This window comes from Cryptomeria japonica, chromosome 6, assembly GCF_030272615.1.
Source record: "Cryptomeria japonica chromosome 6, Sugi_1.0, whole genome shotgun sequence".
Classification (NCBI taxonomy): Eukaryota; Viridiplantae; Streptophyta; class Pinopsida; order Cupressales; family Cupressaceae; genus Cryptomeria; species Cryptomeria japonica.
In genome coordinates this window covers 1,447,516-1,463,633 of record NC_081410.1, presented here as the reverse complement: position 1 = coordinate 1,463,633, position 16,118 = coordinate 1,447,516, and the positions used below count along the sequence as shown (strand labels likewise).

At 36.0% G+C, this 16,118-nt stretch overlaps 1 protein-coding gene across 1 annotated transcript; it reads right to left on the bottom strand.

Moving 5' to 3' along the window:
• Nucleotides 1-12,032: 12,032 nt before the first annotated feature.
• LOC131077540 (putative pentatricopeptide repeat-containing protein At5g43820) lies at nucleotides 12,033-14,780 on the bottom strand. The gene is made up of 3 exons (XM_058015054.1): nucleotides 14,561-14,780; nucleotides 12,530-14,379; nucleotides 12,033-12,423 (listed from the first exon to the last, which is right to left on the bottom strand). Exon 2 carries the CDS (start codon nucleotides 14,366-14,368, stop codon nucleotides 12,635-12,637), a length of 1,734 nt encoding a protein of 577 aa, XP_057871037.1. The 5' UTR covers nucleotides 14,369-14,379; nucleotides 14,561-14,780; the 3' UTR covers nucleotides 12,033-12,423; nucleotides 12,530-12,634.
• Nucleotides 14,781-16,118: the final 1,338 nt, after the last annotated feature.

Below are 16,118 nucleotides of genomic sequence, written 5' to 3'. Positions count from 1 at the left end.
ATATTTATTTTGCTACACATTAATAAGCTTGTTTAGGTTATATTAGAATGGTTCGTATGAGGACACTTGGCATAATCCATCAATTACATGTGTCACTCTCACCCACCTTTGGGTCGTGGAGTCTCACACCCTCTTTTCAATTTATTTGCCACTTCCCATAACCATTTGTTTGTCTTTACCTAAGCAGGTGCAAACATGTAATCTAGAATTTACCAAGTAGGTAAAACTCTCGCCTATTTTGGGCGATTGGGAATTATTACTCCTCTTGGAATTATGTGCCCTTATTTTGCTATATTTACAGCACTCACCAATCCCCTTGGCTAGTTCACTAGTTCATGCATACTAATTCTGTACAAAGTGTATTTCAATTTTATCATCTCTAGAATTCCAATCTTTCTTTCCTTCAAACTTTTTGATTATGGGTGGCTTCATAGCCAAATCTAAGATGGTATCAGAGCTGGTTGTGAGTTGTGGGTTAGCAATTGTTTAGGAATCTAGGGGTATTTAAAAGTATGCTCTTCTTGCATCTGATGATGACTTGGAAAATTAGAAAATCTTGAAATAACTTACAGTTTCTAAGGTGGTTCCTTGTTTAAGCTTACTAATTCAAATCATTTTGGAGTCCAGAGACATTTTGAGTTCAATGCTACTAAAAAAGTTAGCATCACCTTTTATTTTGTCCAAACTGGACACTAGAGGTGAAATCTGTGAAGGGTTAAAGAACAAAGGTTTTCTGAAACAAAACGTGCTGCTAACAACCGGGCAATTTTGAGGCCATACAAACCTTGCAATTCAGTCAAGGCCGCCTAAAAAACCCTATTTCTATATATAATTTCAATTTGTCAAATTCAGCGAAAGTCGATCTTGAGGCAAAAAATTTAGCGAGAAAAGCCATATGGCCCCACCCACCTATGCAAGGTATGGCACAAATTCCAAGGGATATAATTAATTAATCTTCTATGTTAAATTTTTTATTGTTTTCCTATAAAATATTCACAATTATTTTGTTATTAAAATCTTTTATTCTTTATTAAAAAAAGGTTTTGAAAAAAAAAACTAAAATAATTTTTTTAAAGTACTTCGGTACATGCACAAGCGCAGACCCCAAACCTACGAGCACACAAGGTACCAGAGCTCGAGACCTGCACCCCCTACTTGGGCCTCTTGCGGCCTTTATGTCATGCCCCCATCAAGATTACATTCTTAACTGACATAACCCCAACTATAATACATTCATCGTCACTATCCTAATCAAATGAATTCGGAAAATTGTCTTACTCCATAAGACTTCACAATTTTCGAAGAGAAGAGCCTGATCCACTAATCAGCCTATTGGTTAATAATCATTTGCCTGGGAGGAGAGGAATGAGACTTCAAATTGGTAATACCCTTCATATAATCAGCAATTTGAATAATCAGAGCATATTAGAAAAGCAGCGACATAGGAAGAGGCACAGGATAGTATGAAAGGGCACAGCTTTGGGGAACAGTTGTGTTTTTGGGAGAGGACATGACTCTTCATTCCAATTGAGGAAGTATATAAGGCAAGCCAATACTGGCATCAAAAAGGGAGGAATTAGAAAGGAACATCGATTCAGATCAGAAAAGCGATATGAAGCTGTAAATACGAACAGAAATCAGGCACATATAATCGATCAGATTAAGGCTTATTATACAGAACCGATAATAACATTGTTATCTTTGTGATATATGTTTAATCTATGCACTATAATAGATGTCATTTAGCATATAATCTCTTATACATTGATATAGATCATAATATGAGATGCATATCCTAGAACATCAATCTAATTGTGACCCAATAAGAAATCATGTAGAGAAGGGAAGGAGATGTAAGGAAGGGAAGCAAATATGAAATCTCCATCTAAGTAGGCCACCCCATGATGGATGTCCAATATGCCTACCACTAGGTACCAAGAGCGTGAATGTCCACTCTTGAGCTTAGATAGGAGGATTTCCGGGCACCCTATTGCGATTTCTTCTCGAATCTCTACGATGGTTGATTGTTATAGAAATAAATCATCCCATTATGGAGTGGAGAATGATATACATTATAAGGAAGCAAGTAGCATTGAGCTCCATCAAGTACGCCAACCTCAGGTGGAGCCAAGAGGTTGAATGGCAGGTGTCATTCCATGCTCTTGGGCTCGATGGAAAGGGATAGGATCGAGGGGCCTTATATGATTTCCCAAGTAACTCCATAATGTGGATGGGTTGTTAGGGAAAGTCTTATTGAATCCCACATGCACATTATGTAATTTGCAATGGTGATTAGGATTCTCCTTATAATATTATTGATTATACGTTTTCCAATCTTTCATGGATATTAGAATGATAACTAACTTGGTTGTAGGCTCAAAGTCGGAATTTAAAGTTGGTAATTTTCCATTCCTTAAATATTACTCATTTCTTATTTACTTAATTGACGTTTCTGGGGTAAAATCTGAGGTAATCCCAAAAGGATATATAACACTTTAAGGCCTACATAGAGGGGTAAAACCCCACACAGGATCCCCACAACAAACCTACATGGCCTTCAACACCCTTTGAACTTATCATGCGTTTGTGCTCCTCAACCTTCGTGCGAGTTTAGCAAAATTTGCCAAGTTTAGCAATTAGCAGTTTCCCCAATTTTGGTGATCTCTACATTTAGTAGGAAGTACTCCAACTTTGGCAAAAATTTCTACAATTAGTTGGCACACTTTTCGGTGGTACCTCCATATCTAGTAGCAATTCAGCCAAATTTGACCATAGGTGACTTTTGAAATCTAGACCCCTCACCATTGCACTTCTCACTTTTGCCCCTAATCATTAGAAGGCCATATCTCGATCATGCGGAGACCTTTTTCAGTGATATTTTTTATTTGGGGTATAAATAGTTTTTACTCAAGTGTTCTTGTTTTTCAAGAAAAATAGTTTTCTCATCAGATTTAAAGGCCAATCCTCATTTTTTGAACTTCAAATGATTGTAACTTTCACATACGACCTCAGATCAAGGTGATTTTTTTTTCCAAAATGGATATTTAGCCAAGCACCACACATTGGTGCCAATTTGGGGTTTTCATTTTGAGTCCATTTTTGGCCATTGTAGAACTCTGGAAAACAAATTCAACATTGTAAACGCACTATTTATAAAGTGTCGAATCATTTTTTGGGGTGATATTCTTAATTGAGTGAAAAAGGGGGGGTCTCTTGGTGTGCGCTTTCTAATCTATTTGCTTGTTTTCTTCTTATCCTTCACAGATGGATCTTTTAATAAAGGTGAAGCTATTTTTGCTTGAATCAAAGATATGGCTTCTAGATTTTGTAACTTCTCACCATATAGCTTATTCACATTCTTTGTTCCCTTCTTTTGACCCTTGTCTTATGCCACCTATTTTGATGGGCAATAATACTTGCATGAATGTAGTTGGGAGATGTTTTGTATGTACCTCATTTGTCAAGTAATTTTCTTCTGATTTATCGTATCACCCATGGTGAAGCAAAGAAGGCTGTGGAATTTGCACCTGATTCAATTATCATTCAAGACTTGGAGAGTAGAGAGCTAATTTCTACTAGGATGGTTGATTGTGCATCTCAATTATACACCTTTTCAGACTTTACACCTAATGATGGTTCTAATCCTTTAGTTGTTGATCACAATTCTAGTGTTAACTTTGATTTTGACAAAAAAAATTGGCTGAACCTAGGTATTCTCACATTTGATCTAGTTCTTGAGCCTTGTGTTCCTTCTTCTCTCATTTCTTCAAATATCAGCATTGTAGTTATGCAGAAGGTTCATATTAGTCTTCCTAATCCAGCTCCTTGGGACATATTCCTACCAGACATGTCATCTTTGTTTGTAGAGACACACAATTCAAATCTAGAAGACACCTTTGATTGCATTCATCTTATCTTTGATGAAGTTGATTCTTTTTCAGATGATATGAGGGCACATTTAGACCTTGTTCTCTCTTCACCTTTTCAGCACTCATCATAGTGTGACAATGGCTTGGCAACTTTTGAGCAACATTTGGAGGAGCTATCTTTCTCTTCACATGCAACACATTAATCCTTGAATCCTATTCTACATTCATCTCCACTAGATTCTAAATTGTCACTTGCATTAGTGAGGTTTAGAACTCCTAATTTGTTTGTGGCACCGTTTGGCATTGACATGGAGACACATGAGCAATTTTCAAAGACTTCCTCCATTTGAACTTTGTCCTTTCATATTTCTTTCAAGAATGGGAAGACATTCTTCATACACCTTTGTTTTATTTCTTCCTAAGGGGAGGAACGTTGTTCAACAATTGTGGACCATATTCTACATCTAGTTTGAGTATCAACCATTGGCACAATTGATTGCTTGGGGGGAAGGCTATGTAGTTTTTCTTATCCTCTCTATTTTGGAGGCGATTTCTTCCCTGCATAAAATTCTTTCTTGTAAGGGGAACCTTGTTTCTTTCTCTCTTTTGGGGAGATGTTTTGTCCCACTCAATTTTCTCCTTTTCTTTGTTTGTGAGAGATTATTTTGTACATAGTTACCTAGCATGGCCTTGTAGTCAAGACCCATCTTTGCATATTTGCATCTTTTCACCCACCTAAGCTACACTTAAGGAGGGGTGTTAGTGTAGGTGTTTTATTTTTCTTATGTTAGCGAATATTTATTTTCCCTATACATATTATTAAGCTTGCTAAGGTTGTATTAGAAAGGTTAATATGAGGACACAAGACATAATCCATCAATTACATGTGTCACTCTCACCCACCTTTGGGTAGTTGAGTCTCACACCCTCTTTTGCATTTACTCGCCACCACCCATAACCATTTGTTTGTCTTTACCTAAGCAGGTGCAACCATGTAATCTAGCATTTACCAAGTAGGCAAAACTCTGCCTACTTTGGGAGCTCTAGAGTTACTACTCTTGGAATCATATGCCCTTATTTTGCTATGTATACAGCACTCACCACTCCTCTTGGCTAGTTCACTAGTTCATGTGTGCTAGTTCAATGTTGGGTGCTGATTTTATTCATCTCTAGATTTCCAATCTTGCTTTCCGTCAATCCTTTTGATTTTGGGTGGCTTCATAGCCAAATCTAACAATTTCTCTATAAGTGTGAACAGCAATTTTGGGAACCAACATGCAGATTGTTTGTCTTGTGCACAAGCTCTTGTTCCACACATTGTTTTCTCTTTTCAAAGACTAATTAGTTTGAGAAAATAAACATATGAAAGCAAATGCAAGTTGATTGTCCATGCATACACTTCTGAAGTGCATAGTTTGTTTCTAAACCTGCACACTTTGGGTGGTTACTATTGATGTGTTTTTAGGACACCTTGAACACAATAGAATACTAAGTATGCTATCCTCTCTTGAACAAAGAAACCTCATATGCTAAACGATGTGATCAAATAAGGCAACTCCAAGGTTTACAATGCAAACAATCGACTTTAACATTGGATAGACAGTGCATATCATGTGATCATGCAGATAATCACAAAGGGACTTACATTTTGCTGGAATGTGAAACATTAAATTCACTTGGAAAATAAAAGACAAAAGAATGAAAGATTAAAGAAATCTAAGCTAACACCTAATAATGCAAGAAATTATTGTTGACTTGATTAAACCAAACCAAGCTTTGCTAGGCCATGAGAAAACAACTACACAAAGATGGTGCAATCTCCTAAGGATAAGCGAATGATTTTCATATCACTTATGCGCATCAACACCATGAACAATGAGCATAGAGCAATTGAAGTTAAACTTTCAATCAAGTTCAGTCAAACCATGCACTACAACTTGCAATCAACAAATCACAAATGGTATGAACATGTAGGCTTCACCATGAATCAACAACAATATCTTCCATTCAACTAATCAACTCTATGTAAACAAATCTAAACTTGGGAAGTATGAACCATGATGTTGAAACAACACACAAATCCACCTTATCTTCAATGAAATCATATGTTTATTCCAATCATAGCTTTGGCAACAATTTCTTCTCCTCCTCCTACAATACTTCTACTCTATATTTCTGTTACTGACTGTTATCCTTTACAAATGAGAAGGCAAATCCTTTTATAGAGCTTGGATTACAAATAAAGGGCCAGGATTGACTCTAAATCAATGGCCAAGATTTGGGCAACAAAACCTTAAATAGGTTTAGTTACAACTAACACCTCCTTGACCAATAAGATCATTACAATATTTTGGACACATGTCCCCTTTGAATTCGAACCAATGAGAGATGAGGTTAGGTATATCGAATTTAGCACCCTCCAGATGTGTAGTTGTTGATGAGTCAGGTACATTGAACTTGGACATGTCAAGGTGGCATATCATGATTAGTCGATGATGAATAGGTGCCACCTTAGTGTGCATATCTCTTGATACTCAACCTTATCTTTCCTTTTGGCTGATTGTGATGATTCACATTCCCAAATTGCATCATCTTTGATGATCAAGTTTCTAATTTTGCTCAACTCTTCTGAAACTATCATTCATCCTCGATCACACTTCTCTTTTCCATCTTCATATTCGGGAATTCACCTTTTTGTGATGTTTTGCATTTCATTCTCATATTTGGGGAATTTTCCTCTTTGTAATGTATTTCCTTCTCATGCTTGGGAATTCCTGAACTACATCTCTCCTTGATGCTCCTTGATCTTGAAATTCTTCACCTTGGACTTGGATTCTTTAAAGACTATATCCCTCCTTCCAAGGGCCGACTTGAACTCAACTCCACCCTAGCGTTGTCTAGATGGGATCAAGGGTAGTGATAAGCGCCAATTCATGTGTCTCGAGGATAACAAGGGGCTAATACATGATATAGCTGGAATAGTGGTCGCTAAAACAGGGTGTCCTAGGATTTATGAGCGCTAATCCTTGGTGGAGCTGGAAAAATGAGCACAAATCCTTGGTTCAGTTGGATTTGTGAGCGCTAAATCAAGGTTCAACTGGAATTGAGTTGCTAGGTCAAAGTGGAGCTAGAATTGAGGTCGCCAAATTGATTTGAGTTGGATAAAACGTTGGTGAAGAATTTCCAAGTGGAAACTTGTGGAATTTTCTTAGGAAAAAAAATCTTCTTTAATTTCACAAGTTAACCTTTGAATGTTGAACTACAATTCCACCTTACACAAAGATCATACTTGAAATTTGACAATTTTGTCCAAGAGTTTTACAAAATTTTATCATTGTCCTTCCTGTCAAGGTCAGAAATTTGACCTTGACAAAGAATTTTCCTTGTCCGGGATTGAATTTCATCATCTCTCATCCTTAGCATTTCGCAAATCCTAAGATTGCTTCTGACAACAATTTTGCAATGTTTTTACCACTTCTAGCAACCTTGACAACATTTTACAATGTTGACAACTTTTGACAGTTTCAATAGTTTTGACAAGATTTTGCAACTTTTAACGACCTTTGACAACTTTAACAAGATTGACCTCAATTTCATCCTAATGACTATTCATGAGTCTCGGACTCAAAAGTTGAGTTCTTGACCTAACTTACCCCTTCAAGGACAAACTTTGCATTCTTACCCAATTTCCAAGATTGATCAACAACAAGACAAGAAAAACCCTCTCAGCAACAAAGGCTAAAAGATCAAGAAATTGCCAAGCTAAGCAACTAAGCTAAAAAGCAGAAAGTGGGGTCCCCATTTGCAGTGGGCCGATGTGTGAAAATGTCACAACAGTTACATGCAATCTTGCACATATTTGATGATGTGTTGACAAAGCATAATAATTGTCAACTTGTTAATTCGTTCAATGCTGATATCTATCTTTTATTTATTCAGCTAATGTATTAGAAGTTGAATCAGTTGCTTTGGGAAGTGCACAGTCTCAAGGTTAATAATGAGCTTTCTCTTGGAAGATGTACTAGAGGTAGATGCCACATCTTGCTAATCCACATATATGCAGCACATTGTGAGAAAACAGGGGTTGAAACTAGATACTAACACAGAATTTGAACATCAACGAACAAGGCATTGAGCAGGCGGTTTGCGCCTACATTGGCTTTATGGATAAGTCACTCAACTATGGATTGAACTAGTCAATGGTGATTATTGATCACGAAAGGATTCAAATAAAAAGAATCTTTATACATTTGTATTATAACTTGCTAATTCTTTTGAAACATCTTTGATCATTTGTGTATATATTGTGACAATTATGATGCTAATTCTTTGAGACGCCTTTGTGTCTGTTGTTGTGTACTCTGCATGTGCGATAAGTAGTAGTTCATGTGACTTGTTACCCTTACTATATCAAAGAGGGAGGAAGAGGGGAAGGAAGTATTGTTGTTCTTTGTCTTTTACATTATTTGCTTTGATTTTTTGTTTGTCATGACACATTAGATTTAGTCATTTAGTGTTGTACCAAACTACACCAAAAATTTGGATATGAAAACTCTAAATGTTGAAATAGGTCAAAAGAAGGAAGAAATCAATTTGGTGGCCTTAATAGTCCCATGAAGAGCCTGATTGCTTCTCAAAGGTTTGCAGATAAAAAACTCTAATTTGGGTAATTGGAAAAGATAGCAAGGGGCAATTTAAATCCTATGTAAAACAAAGACACCTCCATCTAATCTCATAAAAGATGAGGTTGAGGTGAAGGTGATCTTTTAGGTCCTAACCTCAATAACATGATAACTTGGTGTATGATGAGATCCCCAGGTGAGTTTGTCGCTTTACCTTATATAATGAGCAAACTTTGTACCTCATGAACAACAACAGATTCCTGATCCTACTGAGGATGAAGCTAGAAGAACCCTCGAAGATCCTATTGCCTTGAGGAATATGGTGATTAGTCTCAACTTTGCATGTGAGATCCTTACGCCATGCTTCCAATGATGTTGAAGAAAATCAAGAGAGAGGGTGGAGAAAATGATTCGCAATCTTCTCAGCAACTAAGAATTTGTGGTACCAAGATCTTTCTCTTTAAGTAGATATGATTTGAAATGGATCACTAATGTTCTAAGATAAATGTGAAAAATGACTATGATTCTCAAATGCACAAGGGAAAAGACGTGCCTGGTATATAGGGATTCAAAGTCAATGTTTGAATCTTGAAGAAGCATAGCTGAGCACGAAGAAGACATCAAGAACAATCCTAGAAATTGTTCGATCAAAATGCTCATAGAAGGAATTTGAAAACTCTGCTGCTTCAACAGCCTTTTGAGGCAGTGTTGCCTGATTTCCAACTGTAACATTCTTGAGATAATAGGTGTTGCATATTCATTACAAGAATATCTAGCAGGAAGGGGGACATAGTAGTCAAGAAAGACCAAGCATCCAGCAACTGAAGCAAGTCGCCATCACATGCACACAAACATATACATCCAAAACAAATTGAGTGACTGAGGTTATATATATCCTTGCAAACCTGTGTGCAAGGGCTGTTTTTGGCAACTTCCAAAAAAGATTTGAGTGTCTGAGGTTTGTGCTTATAAAGGAAAACGAGCACATATTCCAAGAGAATCATCCCATTATACACTGCACTGGTCATTTCTAAAGCAAGAATATAGTCGTGTCTTTCCTTGTGATGGAATTTTTTGACTTCCGGTGGGCTTTCTCCATGTTAATCAGTGTCAAACAGTGCATGGTTTTTATGCATTTCCAGCGGATACAGTTTGAATTTTTTATATCTTAGCTTACAATCAGGATAATGAAATAAGAAGGTTTCTATAGTGAGTTTGTAAGAATCATAGATTGCAAAAAGCACAAATCATAATTCTCGAGGGCCAAAAAATAGAATCCTTACCCACATCTTTTAACCAATCCCCTGATCAATTGAGTATGACTGCCCAAATTAATTATAATCAAGTTTTTGAGTAGCATTAGTTTATGCACAAGAAGTCCCTTGCCTCTGTAATTATTTAGCTTCAAAGCATTCTAATCAGTGCCAATGCTTTGTAATATTATTTCTGTTCCATTACTGCTTGATGATGTACTGGCATAAAAAAGCCAACTTTGTTCTATGACAATATCACTCTCTTCATCTCATGTAAAGAACTTGTTGACTAAACAAGATAGATTTAAGCAAGGCATGGTGGATTGAAGACATTATGGATCTTGTAACCTGTTAACAATTCAGGGAATTTAACAACATAATCCACCTTTTTGCTCCATAAGTTACTATATAACCCATAAAATTTGTGGGCCTAACATTTTGTTATACAAAAGGATGTCTATTTTAATTGTTGCAGGCTTACAACCATATACAATCTCAAAAATGCCTTATTGCAATTATATTTCAGGTCAAAAAGAGACTCTAAGTTATTCTATATTCATTTTTCTTCAAGAGCTATTTGAATATGCTTTTTCATCTGATATTTCTCTAAAAATATCTCGTGACAACATGCAACACAGAATATTTCAGATCTTTGCCACATCAAAGCAAAAATACAAATTTATTAACCAGTGTTGATTGACCTTGAAAAAAGCATTACCAGTTCACTGTGGAATTTTCCAACTTAATTTAAATCTGTAGAAAAGTGAAGGAACTTGTGAATATATTGATAAAAGTAATTCAATGCTACCGTATTTGGGTTTACAAAGTTTTTTTGTACCAAACTGGATATAGAACAAATAATTTAAGAAAGCCAACAAAACTAGAACTGTATGTGACAGATCCTTGACAATCGATATTTCATTTTAAACAATTAAATAGAAAGAAGAAAACAGGAAGAGATTTCACATTCTCGATGGATAAAATGTAAACATTCCAAAGGGACATGTCTCCCCATGCATTCTGGAGGTCTGAGAAATCTTCGAGATAGGGAACAAGGATGAAACATCCCACGGCCAAAAAAAATTGATGGTCACTTCGAAAATGTCCCCATCCTTTGGGAAATCTCAAATCCCTGCCACGTCCACCTGACAAATCTGATGATGTCTCCATCGTGAAGGGAACATCTCAGATGCATCTAGATACCCCAGAATGTCTAACAATGTCCCCATGTATATATACATATACATATATATGTACATGTGTGTGTATGTATGTATATGTACATATATGTATATATATGTAGTATATACGTATGTATGTGTATTAGAAGGACACATCTCCAGTACCGGAGACCTTGCCTAAGACGTCTCCAATTGCAGGAGACTTTCAACGGTGGTCTCCCAAAGGCTCTTGTTGTCTCCCACGCAAAAGGTGCCGACTCCCACACAAATAAAACAAAAATCCCTAAAGATTAATACTTAAATGCACCAGGAAGCTGGAAAATAAACACTCCATAGAAGGGAAAACAGGAGACAACACAGGGCAAGAGTCAATGTGGGCTAATAAGACCACAAGTATTTGCCATTTGGCTATTTCCAGTTCGATGCAAAACTCAAAAGGTATTCATATTTTCTATATTCTTGTTGTTGTTCTTTTAATTCCTTTATGTAGACTTTGTGGTATACACAAGGGGGTGAATTATATACATTTTCTTTCTTCATTCTTGTGAGTATGTCTATATTCATATTCTCATATATATAATCTATATTCACATTCTCATATATATAATCACATAGAAGAGCGAAAGGATTTGCAGTATTGAAAGATTCAACTTGTTGGTTTGGGTCATTGCCTTCAATTTCCTTGTACCTTTGTCTATATTCATATTTAGTTTTACAGATATACACCTGTTTCCAGATTTTCTATAAATTATTAAATTATATTAAAAAAATTGGTGTCTCCAACTACCCCCGTCTCCTATTTTGAAAAATAGCCATACTGGTAGGAGTATCAGTCTCCAAAGTCTCCAAGTACCCCCGTTTCAGTGCAACCTGTATGTGTATGTGTATGTCTATATCTATGTATAGAGAGAAAGAGATGTACATTTAAAACAATTTTAAATCTCTCAATATTTTATATAGTTCTGAGTTTTAAATTTATACACATTTTATTAGCTGTCCCACCAATTCCCAATATCTAGGAAATTTTTCGCCTCCTAGTAAAGCATCCCCCAATTCTCCCAATCAAAGAAACTTTAAAAACTTTAATATTTACTGATGGTCCTGATGTCTCCATTGCTCATATCATCATGTCATAAACTAAAAAAAGAAATTAAAACATCGTGTGATAGCCATATCTGTTTGCCACGAGATTCTTTCTTGCAAAAATTAGCCTTCCGAAATGGATTATGTAACTAAGCTAAATAGTGAACGGATATGCATTATAGGTTGTTTTCTCTCATTTTGAACTTACAGTATATGCTTTGCTTTCTTGTCCCTCGGAAGATAAAATTGTGATCATAACCCAGCTCTGTGACAAAAAGAGTTCTATCCAAATTTTACAGCTTTGGCTCTGTCCATGAGAGTTCTAGTTCAATTCTGGGTCCTCAGAGTTGCAGTAAGACCAAACACCAGAGATACAATTTTTTTTATGGGCTTTGGAAATCCCAACAATTTATACCTGGATTCATGACCACGAGGTTTCATTTTCCTTTTTGGCTCATAACTCCTAAAAATTTTCTAGCGATAAATAGACCAACAATAATTAAGCTAATTCCAGTACTTGCCTGTTTATGATGACCTCAGCTACATCTTTACGGCAAAGTAGGATCAACCACTTCCCACCTCTTATGCCAAACAAAGAATGATTTACAGATATAAATCACTCCAGTTCAGTATTGCCAACCCCTTGAACGCTGAATTCTCTTAATCTTATCATTTCTGCGTGCATCTTTAAGTTTGCGAAAGATATTGTACGCCACCTCAGCTTTCCTAGCTCTTATTAACTTGTGAATGAGCTTGGAACATATAATTCGCCCTGGACAAAATCCTTTGCTTAGTGCTTCTCCCATGAAGTAAGCAGCTTCATCTAACTTTCTTCCATTGCAGAACCCATTTACAATATAAGTGTAGACTTCGACATCAGAAGTCCACCCACTTTCCTCCATCTCGTGCCAAAGTTTCATCATTTGATCCCAAAAGCCAAATCTTCCCAGCCTCATTAGCAGCAATTTATAGGTTTTCGAGTTAGGATCGCAACCCACTAGTTTCATTTGTTTGTAGAATTGCAGGGCAGCATCAGGAGGACCAAATTTACACAAAGGTTCAATAAAGGAATTAACTGTTCCAACTTCAGGTATAACGCCACCTTCCAGCATAAGATTGAAAAATTCAAGGGACTCGGCAACTCTACGAGCCTTTATTAAAAACCTAATCAACAAACTGTAAGTTGTATTATTAGGCTTACAACCCTTGGCTAACATTTCATTATAGTATGTAAGCCCCTCATTTAGGCTTCCTCCTAAGCATAAATGTTTAATCACTGTATTATAGGTAGTTGTGGTTGGAGAGCAACCTTTTACTGACATATTTTTCAGAAGCTTGACAGCAGCAATATTTCTTCCAGCCCTGAACAAACCCTCAAGAACATAATTATAGGTTATGCAGTCAGGCTTAAGGTTCAGTTCACTCATATCTTTCAAAGTCCTATATATCTCTTTTATTCTTCCCTGTTTCGCCCAACCACCTATTATTATGCTGTAAGTGATATTATCTGGACGGATTTTTTTTCTCATTTTGTTGAGTAAACAATGTGCGGACCCAGTATGGTTATCCTGGCAAAGCCTATGCAGCAACGTGTTTAAGACTGCTGTATCGGCCATCAAACCGAATTCCTCCATCCTATCAAAAGTTTTAACTGCTTCAGCAATTCGATTTCCCTTGATATACCTGGTCATGACAATGTCTATTGTTTTGAATGTGGGTGAGGGACCCTGTGTATTCATTTGGTGCAGCACTCCCTCCATTTGATCGAAGTACTTCCTTCTTCCTAAGCCACTGAGCATGTCATTGTATGAATTCAAGTTGTGCTGGCAATTGGGCTGCTTACCAGCCCATCTAAAGAAAGTGAGGAGAGCCTGCCCACTTAGACTCGCCCTTTTCACCACTCTTTCAATTGTTTCGGAAGTTAATATCACGCCGGTCTGCGCAAAAGCAGCTTCCACAGCAGCTTTGCCTTTGAGCTTCTGAAGAAACACCCCGCAAATTTTTTCATAATCAGTAAGCTGGTCATCTATACCCGTCACTTTTCTCGATGGGACAGTAGAACTATGCCTTGATAACAATTCGTCATATTGGTTTTGCATTTTTGGGCGTGAATCCATTTCTCTTTCTTCTAATGAAATCAATTTGTCCTCCTCCTCTGCAACAATTGATTGATTAATGTCTGAATTATCTGCAGTGCCTTCTTTAACACTGCTGGATCTGGCAATAGATTGTGGGCATTGGTGCAAATGTGATTTAGGTTCTAATGAACACCATTTCAAAAGCAAACATCTAGATTTTGGTCGCCTCGTCCAATCAACACAGATATCCATAACCCACAAAATCTTACCTCTGGCAGCCATCGCTTGCAATCCTTTACACCATCCCGAGGGTTTAAATAGCAAAAATCGTTATCAAATACATTGAAATATGCGGCACAAGATTCAGAGGTTGGGTTTTGAATATAAAAGAATTAAAGCCTACCCGTTGTGGGTGTTATCTCATTTGAATTTTCATAAAAATTCAGGCAAACTAATTTTAAGACATGATCTTACCTCGTACTTAGTGAAGGTAAAATAAAATGGCGAAGGTCCTGAATATGTTCTTCCACAAATGGAATGGAGAACTCCCATCATTCCTCACGGCGATCTATAGATCTATATCCTGTGATTAAAAAAGGAAAACTAGCTTCCTGTTGTTATATTCCCTCAGCTGGAATAACTTTTCCGAGTTTACACGCGACGATGCAGAGTATAAATAGGGGAAAGGGTCTTCGGGCAGGGCTCATGCGGCCGTTTAGGACAGGTTTCATGGACTATTTAAATTATTTTGGTTAATAGTTATTGTTAAACTTATTTAGAAATTATATGTGGAGCTAGTAATCTATGGATGTAATGCTAATGCATTCATTTAATTTAATTATTTTTTAACAGCATCAATTAATTCATTAATTTAATTATTTTTTAACAGCATCAATTAATAGGGATGAAGAATTAAAATCCATTGATTTTTTTTCTAAAGGTTTTATTCTTTTATATATTAAATTTCAAAAAAAAATAATAATAATTCTCTTGGACAATAGTAATGTGCACTCATATTACATTGATGTCAACATCAATTGTTTTGTCCAATTTTTTATGCATTTTCATATTATTATTGAAATTATATTGAGATGTGGACAAATGTGCAATTGTTGTCAAATACTACTTAATAATTTGCAAACGGTGAACTATTATGTTTGAAATACTAATCCAAGCAGAAAGTCAAAGATTAAAGAATGTTATAATATGTCTACAGTCTTTTGCTTGAATGGCAAGGTTTATCACATTTATTAAGATGGTGATTTCATAGCAATGCTAGCAATTTTCTTGAGATGTGCATTGCATAAAGTATTCTTTTGAAATACTAGTTTAAGTGGAAAAGTCAAACACAAAAAATGTTGATGAGATGTCTTCTAATATTTCTAGAGTTTTCTATTTGAAGGTGGCATGGAAAATTTATAGTGATGCACATGGGAGGAGAAGTGTTTTTGTGTATTTCAATTAAATTTGAGTAGACATAATAGACGTGACAATATTCGTTATAATCTATTAATTTTTACTATTTGTACAAATAATGTGAATTACTCATCGATTTCAAATGAAGAATCAAATAAAACTTTTCTTGTCCAATTATAATATTTTTTTAATATGTTCCATCCAACTATTTAGGTCACTTTTGATGCATTATTGTGGTCATCCATGCAACTTTTTAAGTATCTTCTAGTTGCATTATTGTGATACTGTTTATTTTTTTTTAAACCAAGCAAAAATTACATAGAGAAGGCAACCAGTAGGTTGCCAAAAACAAAGTAACAAAATACTTCTCAACAAATCAGATTACATGGGAACAATAGCATTCTTATAATAACAATGAAATATACATATTTGCTTACAAAAGAGCATCTAATTACAAGGAGAATGTACATCAATAGGACTTTGCATGCACTATATAGTGAATTTACATTGAATGGAACTATGCTCATGATGAATTTGCAAAACCTGTTGCTTGATTTGTTGAAGCTACTCTAAAAACTTAGGATTCTTGTTGCAAAGCTTTTGGGACTGCGAAAAA

Bases quoted from the DNA above. Each gene is read 5' to 3' on its own strand.
- LOC131077540 (XM_058015054.1), bottom strand. From the start codon at position 14,368: ATGGCTGCCAGAGGTAAGATTTTGTGGGTTATGGATATCTGTGTTGAT.